The sequence below is a fragment of the Athene cunicularia genome, assembly GCF_003259725.1.
Source record: "Athene cunicularia isolate RWA chromosome 8 unlocalized genomic scaffold, athCun1 chr8_part1, whole genome shotgun sequence".
Taxonomy (NCBI): Eukaryota; Metazoa; Chordata; class Aves; order Strigiformes; family Strigidae; genus Athene; species Athene cunicularia.
The window spans coordinates 3682821-3692540 of NW_020799109.1; the positions used below are offsets into that span (position 1 = coordinate 3682821).

Genomic DNA, 9720 nt, shown 5'->3' on the forward strand with positions numbered 1-9720 from the left:
GTCTGCGTGCACCACGGCAGCGCAGGGACAGCGGGCAACGTACACCCACCCGCTTTGCTAGAGGCGAAACTCAACCGCGCAGCTCTCCATTTTGCACTCGCACGTGAGAGCCTGGCACACAAAATGGAGGCCCTGGCGTCCTTTACGGAATCCAGCCCAAAGCCACCTGCTCTACTGGGGCCACGTCCTCCTCCTGCGTGCTGAGCTGTGACAATGCCACGGACAGGGGCTGAGCTCATGCTCCCACATCCATCCCCTGGGTGGGGACATGGAGCAACGCTAGCTAGAAACACTTCAGAAAAATACATAAATACACTGTTATCTCTTCAAAATTAATTACACTGTGATGAGGGGATCAGCCGGGGCTCTGCCCTTGCAACTGGGCATAAAATGCTGCAAACCCCCAAAGAACTTGCTGGGATAAAACTGCCCCACACATCACAAGCACCCTGACCCATGTGCTAATCCCAGCTGGGCTTTTTGGTGGCTACCATAATGCAGGTGATAATAAACAATAGCCAAAGATCAAATGAATGAAGACCATCGCGGGAACAGAAAAACCAAAGCGAATAAAATTAATTTTAGTGCATCAACAACTCTTATCTATTGAGAGCCCTCACTGTCGTAAGGAAACCTTCAGGATCGGCTGCTGTTAGGAGGCTAAAATAATTTGCCCTGAATTTACAGCCTGTAATCTAATCAGCAGCTCCAGCCCTTGCCTGCACGGAAAGGAGTGGGGGCAGAGCCGGACCTGCAGCTCCCGACGAGGATGCCCCAAAAGTCATCCTGCTGGGGACGGTCCCCAGGCCCCAGAGGGTCCAACTCTGGGATGTGTGTGACAAAGGGCAGACTTATGAGGAGGGGTTGAGGGTTTACGGAGCAGCGGGCTGGGGTTTGTTTGCTGGTTGTGAAAGCCGGTGCCTGAACCCAAAGCATCGAGGGGAGGAGGAGGAGGAGGAGCTGCAAAGAAATTCAAGGCATGGAAAGTGAGGGATGCCCTTTCCTTTACGTCTGAATGGGGAGAAAATACATAATTGTAATAATAAATAGCGGGTTTTATGAACAATTAGGATTCCACTGTCTCTTTGAAGGGTTTGAAAAGCTGACATGATGTTTTGGGTTCTCCAGATTCAGCTTTGAGGCCTCAACCAAGAGAAACATTCAGCCCCGCTGTGTACAGCAGTGACCACAACAAAGATTGTGGTTTCTCCCACACTCGCCTTAAATAGATCTAAATTAATGCTATTCATCATTGGGTGGAAAAGAAGGGAAATATAAAAGTGCAGTTGCTTGTAGACAAGCCAGCAGCGTTGGGCAACTTTCTTACCATTCAAAGGCTTCTCCAGCTTCTGCACCTCGAAGCCTGACGGGGCAGGGAGGTATGGAAACAACACACCCTTATACCAGCCGAACCCATCACCTGGAAAACATCCTGAGCATATGAAATACGTCTTTATCCCGTGTTTATTTGTTGTTGCTGTTGTTGTTGTTGGAGAAAGGGGAAAGCTAAACCACATGACTGAACTCCTGCCAGGGGTTCGTGATAGAGCAGACCATCCCAAGTGCCGCACCAGTTAGTATGTGAATTATCACGGATACTCACCGGCTCAGTTACAACTGCGGGGGGAGAGCAGTTGTCCCACCTAAATCCTGCTTCTGTCAGCTACCGCCCTGCTCACGGCTGCAGAAAGCGCCCGGCCCCGCTCCCCAAAACGGAGCGCTTTAATAGATGGAGATATCTCTCTGTGCCACACAGGGTGTGTAGATCGCCACGTTTCGTGCACGTCCGTGATAGGTGGGTGCATGAAATTTGGGGTGTCGAGGAGCTGTAGGTGTCATCTCCCCACCTCTCCCGACTGAGGGATAGACCCAGGCCCCCACCACTGACTTTTTATGGGCACTTTTATGAGGCTAAAGCAATGCAAAACCTGCCTTCTCCTGGTATTCCTTGAGGGCAGAAATACTGTGAGATGCCTTTGTTTCTCTTTTTTTGCCTTAAGTCTATAGATGTCTCACCATGACAAAAATTAATGGAGGGAAAAAAACCAAACCCCCCCCTATGAGCCCCAAACATTAAAATCTCAGGTGAACACTGTACTGCTCAGGTTCCCCTGGGGGTGCACAGGAAGCCCTGTACAGGGAAAGCGTGTGACATACCTGCTGCAAAGCTAGCGGAGTATTTTTTGGTAAGAGTAAATGTAATCTGTCTGTAGAAATGCATAGGGACTATTAACATCGCAAACAAAACTTTAAGGACCATTACGGATGCACGCTGGAGCAGCCACGGGCTGGAAGTAGCTTTTCAAAAGCCTTATATATGGAGGGAATGTCACGGATGCTTTAAAAGTCTTCAGATACGTGTAAAAACGACATATATATTACATATTATCTCCACAGAACACACACCATTTGAAATGTGCCCCTTTTTAACTACCATTATGAGCTGTCTAAAGAGCATTTTGGTTGAAACTTGGGAGGAAAGGAGGGAGGAAAAAAAAAAAAAAAAAAAGCCCACTGATCTTACACCTGCTCTTTAGCAGTGGGAAGTGGGTTCTCAATCTGTTAACATGACCATCTGGCCAATCTGCATATCACGGCTATCTGGATTGCTGTACGATGGAATGACAATAACGTAGCCAAAACAAAAGTAAAACGCATCAAAAACTAACAGTAGCGCAGCCCTTTTGATTTTAAATTAAATAATAAATGTGGTATCACAGCAAAGTGAGAAAGTCAGCTAAATAATTAAAAATGAGCCTTCGCTACGGCATAATTAAGTAAACAATATGGTGTGTGTTTCTATATGAGCCGGCAATAGTTTCCACCGTCGAACGCTCCACTTTTGCAAAGCAGCTCTCAGGAGTTGAAGACGCTGCGACAGCTCTTTTGGTGATGTACAGTATTGTCAGGACACCTCTCACATCCCTGCAACACGCCGAACCGGCTGCGGCTATTAACAGGATTAATGCAGCAACAATCAATACCAATTGTACTAAAAGATTACGGCGCAAAGCCTTGTGTACCTTTCGGACTTCCCGGGACCTCCATGGGTATTTTGGCTATCCGCAGTCGTTTCCTGCGTTAACCAATCTTTGGGTTATTCCCATCAATGCGTCTTTGCGGTGGTCCAAGTAGAAATATTTTAAACCCACCGATGGCAATGGTAAAAGGGGTCTGCTTAAAGTTCAAGGTCATGTGTTATATACTATTGCCCAGGCAATTAGCCATAGAGCATATTTAGACGGGAAGTAAATTTTCAGTCACAGATCTTGCCTCTTCGCTGGCTTCTATTCGAAACGCAAACGGAAAAACGAGCTCACGTAAATAAAATCCCCATCCCCAAATTTTTCTTACATTTGGGATTTTTAAACGTCCTTCTGAAAGATTAAAAGATTTTCTCTGCCACAAATACCTCGCTAGCTTAATTCTCGCCTGAAGCGCATAACGATGGCCGTCCAAAAAAATAAATCGGGCATTGCAGCATCACCGCCTGGCTTGCCATCCAGCTTCGTCTACTGGAGAAGTCTCTAAAATCTGTGACCTCTCACAAAATTTAACTACTTCCATTGCGAATCTATTCTCCAATCTGATCACATTAGCAGAAGGAACTCCAAAGCAGTAAAAAACTCCAGAAAGTTCTCGGTTGAGTGCCTACTAATGAACAAAGGTTAACTTTATCTAAAAGGTCAAATGCCTGGTGGCTAAGGTTGTGACCTTAACAACTTAAATTGTGACCTTGCCACGTGCCTAGTATATTGTAGATTCTGATACAGATCATCTGGTAAAGGACCGGTCATAAATTAGCTTTACTGTTCGACTCCCACAAAGAAAACGGTTTGCCACAATGGTTTCCAACTTGTCATTTGATACAAGCGCAGAATAAGTGAAAACTAAAAAGCGAACCCAAGTTCAGGGTATGAAAATGCCGCCTGCTTTTAGTTAAGCAGATTAGAAACTGCAAACTGAGAGCAATACTCTAGATTTCAATACATTTTTTGGTCAACCTCTAATTCACAAAACACCGATCCTCCTTTCCTTTTTTTTTTTTTTATTTTTTTTCCCTCTTTTTTTTTTTTAAACCAAAAATGACATGTAGTTTGCCTATTTGCATATTTTTGTTTTTTCTTTCTAGCCAGTTCTTAAAGAGATGAATTGATTTCAGTAGCTTTGTAAGAAGCACTATTTAAATCTGTGCACATGTGTTCCCTTACAGATGATAGTGCCTACTGAAGAAAAAGCGTGGATTCAAAGCAATAATTATTGTACATGTTTAGAAGGGACATCTCGCTGCTGAAGTCACCTCAAATAAGGGCATCTTGGAAGAGAATACTACCCCCCAAAAAAAAAGAAGACGAAGAGTGGAGGAAAAAAAAAACCCACACCAACAAAAAAACAAGAAAAGGAGAAGCAAGCACTATGGGTGAAAAGGTCACAATGGTTTTGGCACGTATCTTCAAGCACGTTTCGGAGTCTGTGCCTCCTGCCAATACTGGCAACTTCTCAAAACTTTTAAGGAGGTAAAAACATTGTTTAGTGTTTACAAATCTTCTGTACTATAGCAGATGCTTGTCAAATCCACTATATGTAAGTTGACCAGCCTACCTAATATTTGCGCTGGCAACTTCCTCCTTATAAATAAGCGGTCCATACATTTGGGGAGCGAGGTCTGGTGGAGTTTGAGACAAAGGACCCTTAATATTTTTTTTCTTTTGTAATTTTCCTGTTGCGCACCCGGCACAAGCTGCCATTACTGCGGGTCTGCGGGAACCAATGGCTGTCAACTTGGCCAATGTTCAGGTGTAACAAAGACTGCTGGGATATATCGGAGGGGGGAAAAAAAAGGGGAAAAAAAAAAAAAAAAAAGAGGTAGCCTATATGCGAGGCTTTCGGTACACCTCCGTGAAAGCGATATAGACAGCGACCACACTGTGCTACCACCTAAAAATCATTTTGTCCCCCTCCCCAGTGAGGTTTAGCAGGGAATACGCCAGCACACGCTACTGCATTAAGAGCACAATGCGATGCGTGCAATCAGCAAACAACGGCCGAAAACACGAAGCGGTGCGGTCGGTAGGAGCGCGGTGCTGCTTACACAAAACCGCAAATCTAACCCAAAAAAACGAGCCTCAGCCTCACGCTAAGTTTCCGCGGCAAACATCTAGTCCGAAGAACAATTAGTGCAATTGCTGCCTGTTGACGACGAAGGCAGAAATAAATAAGAGTTCGCTATCAAGGCTACTGTTTGCCAACAGCGTGCTGATAAGATGGTATATCCCTAATCACAATAGTGAACTTTTATAATGTCTATTGCCTGACTCTTATCAGGGAGAGGGATCCCTCCAAGCTCCTGGAGCACTTACACCCCTGGCTTTGGTCCTTTTCTTCCCATCCTACATTTCTGTAACCCAACATACAGGCTAAACCAAGACCGTTGGTTTCTGTTAATAACTTTTCCACCCCGCAGAAGGTTGCTTTTCACTTAGGAAACACAATATAGTCCAGTATTTACCAGCACCACGCTACATATAAATTTAAAGAATAAAAACCTGTGTGTCATACAGCAGTACAGAGCAGTTTTCAGCCGTGGATACCCAAGCGCTTTATGTGCATCATCCTGCTCCGAGATACGGAGGAGGAAACTGAGGCAGACAAAAGGGATGCGAGTCCCCGGTCTCCCTCATGGCCAGTGACGGAACGGGAGGGGACCTGCAACACCCCAGTCCGAATTTCCCTTCAGTTAGCCATTAATTGGCCATCCTTCCTTCACCGTGCCCCATAATAAATCGCAGAGTAAATAAATAATTTTCCACAGTATTTGCCTACCTCCCCTTCGCCATAAACGTGCAGGATGATTTACCACATCACACCAAAGTGCAAAGTGAATTTCACAGCTTTTCTGTAGGAAATATCATGAGGATATTTGAAAGTTATTTCCGAACAGGGATCACACCCGTAAAAAAATCGCAGAGGCAACACTGCCTGTCGCAACAACTCCTGTGCAGGGAACTCAGCGTAGAAAAACTTTGGGGCAGCCAAAACTTTCTGCGAGACCCTCCGAAATAAGGTGGCATTGGAAACGCAGGTCCCCGGTGCTGTAATTTGCTCGGTTTTCTTACTGATATATATTTATATAGAAGTGGTTTCCACTAATAGGACTCCTCTCCCCTCTGCTCCTCTTTTTTTTTTTTTTTTCCCCAGCCTGTCCAGCTCCTCAACTTGCAAGTCAAGCTGAAACCCAGGGGACCTATGCATACCATACGTGAAAACCGGGGCCTAGCACTTCACACGCGCACATTTTTCTGCAATATAATCACTCAGGAGAACTACAATAGCGTATTATTTTATCCAGTCAACACACTACACATCCTCTGAGCACACCGAGTCACTCCGCGGGCAGGGTGTACTTTGTGCTGGAGTTTAGAGAGCCCAAGATTTTCATCACACGCAAAAAAAAATCTCAGCGCCCCCCCCCCCCAAACACAATACTATCAAACGAGGAATTTGTTTCAAGACCTGCTCAGCTTCTAGGTGTGTAAATTGTGGTATTTCGGGGGGGGTTAACTGCCTCCTTTTCCCCACAGGATTACCCGGCGGTTTGTTTTGTGGCTGCTCAGACCCGATGACTAGATTTGCTACCGGAGGGACTGTCTTTACCTTTCCCTCCGAGTCCAATCCTGTGGGATTTAGACTCCCCATCCCACCCCCGTGGGGTGAGGATACCTGGGACTCCTGACCCATAGGCCTTGGGCACCTCTAGTCCTCTCAGACTACTTTTGCATAACATAAACAAACTTTCTTTTTTTTTTTTTTTAAATTAAAATCTGCTTTCCCCCCAAAATCAGGATAAAGGAAGCCACGTCCGGCTGTGATGCCTCCTAGGACAACATTTATGATGACACATGTGAAGGATGCCCAAAATGCCGTTAACCCCGGGAAAACGAGAGCTGCTTTTACATGGCTGCACCTTAAAAGCCCATTGATTATAATAAAAAAGAAAAAAAAAAAAAAAAAAAAAGGGGGGGAAAAGGGAGGGTGTTTTGGCACTCTCCTCACTGCCCCGGGAGGGTGATAACCAACATCCCCAGCTCCCTCCCCAGCTCATGCAGCTGCCGCCGGGGGAACGGCACCCGGCACGGAGATAAACCGAAAAGTTGGAGAAGGTGGTATAGAAAGGCACTTACCTGCTGCGTGCACAAAGTATGCCAAATATAAATCGAGTTCCTTAACAGAAACTCCTATATGGTGGGGCTGTACGCACAGCCCGGGGTTAGAGCACTGTGGGGACTTTACAAGGCGCTCGCCATCAGTACTTTCGAGCGGAATACCTTTAAATAAAATCACCATAACAAGGTCCAACCTCCAGACCTTATCTGCCTGGCGAAGGCAGTCAATTCTTCTCATCTTGCCCTTCTGGTCTGGATTGGAAAGAACGCAACACGGAGGCTTTTTTCCTGTGACTGTGAGAACAAAATCCTCCCGAAATTCAGGCCTGATATCTTTCCGGAGCTTTGCCAGAAGTCTGGATGCCCATTTTTGCTTTACCTCGGGTTTTTCACTTAGCAGTTCGTCCTTCACGGCTCTCTCTTCCTCTTTTGACATGCGTTTTTCATGTTTTTTGAAGTATTTTCTTTTTCGGGCTTGCAGGTTGAACCACGTGTACGCAAACGCTCGGACGTGAGGCAGAAGTGCTTCGATGAAGGGATGAAATTCATCCTGAAAAAGTTACAGAGAAGGGTCGATGTCACCGAAACCATCAACAAAAAGCCTCCAGAAACGGGGCTTTCGCGCGAGGTGCTAAGGCTCGCCAGGATGGTGAGAATTAGGAGGGTGCTTATAGGTTTTATGGGCTGCGGGACTGGTACCCCTGGCCGACAGGCCCCGCCACCGCCACATCACCTCGCGCCGACCCAAAACCTCCGCTCCCACCCGCCGAAAACAGGGTCCAACTCCAAACAAGCACCCAGGTGGAGACGGTGCAGCAATGGGGCCCTTTCCCCAACCCCCAGATCTCTTGGAAAAAAAAAAAAGAAAAAAAAAAATTAGCATGAGTTAAAAGCTAAAAACCCTGCTGCAAGTCCACTTGCGGAGCGCGTATCTCCCTTTGCTCTCTCCCTGACCCCGCTGCTTGCGGTGTAGCCAGCGTATGCCCGCCAATTTGGCAAATCCTAAACATTTGGATGCCAATCAATGTTTGTATGGGGAAGTCTAAAGTATAGTAAAACTTTCCCTAAGATATATTTGGAAATAGCAGCAGGCAGTATAGTAAAATGCCAATATAGCTGCATATACAAATACAATGAAGGGTGGTTTTCTCTCCGTTTCCTAAACGGTGAAGGGAGCAGAAAGTAACGCGGCCGATTTATCCCGCGTGTGCAACAATAACTAATGCTAAAAAAATCCTTAGAAAAAGCAAGTCTGACAAATTTTTTTTTTTTAAAAAGTTTTGTTTGCATTTAGTCAAAAAGAAAAAAATAAAAATCTGATATTCAAGCCTATCAGAACAAGCCAAACTCTGAGTCTTTCTATAAAAAAAATAAATTTAAAAATATTGAAAAATGCGTTAACAGAAAACCTTAGCATGACTCGTGCAAATACTCAAAGAATTACTAATTTTTTCTTTACATGTTGTGTCGTATTTTCGTATCCCACTTGAAAAGTTAGTTTGGCCATCCAGAGACACTGCTTGCTTTGTGTAACGATGAGTTAAATATCACCCCTCTTCCTTGGCACAAAAAATAATCACGATTAAAATTATGCTGACAACAACAACAACAAAAAAAAACACGCAAGAAAGACCCCCCCAATTTTGCTTAAAAATAGTAATAATAATATATATCCTCAAAAAGGACTACAGAAATCAGCCAGAGAGATCAAAACGTATTATAATATACTGAGGACACGCTTCTTGTTTTTCTCTGAATAAATGAATGACCGAACTCGAGGCTGCACATAAAAACGTATATAGCCTGCGGGGGCCTGATCCAGCACTGCGTGCTGGGGACGTCCCTGCTGCCAGGGGCCGAGTTCCTCCTTTGCTCAGAATTGGGCCCTCCAGGAGGGAAAAATAAAGTAATTTGTGCAACGTTTCCCCCAGCATGGTAAAAGCCACCCGCTGCCTACCCTTGCGAGACAACATTGGGGATTTTTCAGCTAAACTAACTTTTTTTTTTTTTTTTTTTAAATTATCCCATGGAGTACATTTCCTACCCAAATCATTTCGGGTCGTGCAAATATTGTTATTAAATCAGACATCTTGCTTCCTTTCAACTCCTTATTTTACCTTGCATTTTCTTTTCAAAAATTATGAAAAACTAAGAAATCAATAGTAGAAATATCTATCAGCAAAACCCTGTCGTAATTCAAGACCTTCTGCTGACTTCCCAAAAGCTTTCATTGCACTTATTCTGAGTGGCCCCTGAATTGTAAATACTTAAATCTATAGGTAATACCACAGCATTTATTTTCATTTTAAACACAGATTGTTAAAAACTACCAAAACCGGCACAATATATTTCATTACAGCACAGCAGAGCGGCAGTAATCACAAGTACTACGAATGACTATTAAAATATAAGCAGGTAAAATAAAATAAATCACTCCAATGATTGGCACATTCCTCTTCTTTCCCCCCCCCACCCCACCCCTCCTCTACTGGAAAAGATCATAGTTTCAAATTTCAATAAAGTTGTTTTTTTTAAAAAAAAAAAAAAAGGATTGCTG

The 9720-nt window shown here is 44.5% G+C and overlaps 1 protein-coding gene across 6 annotated transcripts in view; it reads right to left on the reverse strand.

Moving 5' to 3' along the window:
- The window catches only part of NFIA (nuclear factor I A), a 346337-nt gene that overhangs the window by 235762 nt on the left and 100855 nt on the right, over positions 1–9720 (reverse strand). For all 6 annotated transcript variants that reach the window (XM_026853504.1, XM_026853499.1, XM_026853503.1 and 3 more), the window contains exon 2: positions 7182–7713. In XM_026853504.1, coding sequence (XP_026709305.1) covers positions 7182–7713 — 532 coding nt within the window. The remainder of the gene's footprint in view (positions 1–7181; positions 7714–9720) is intronic.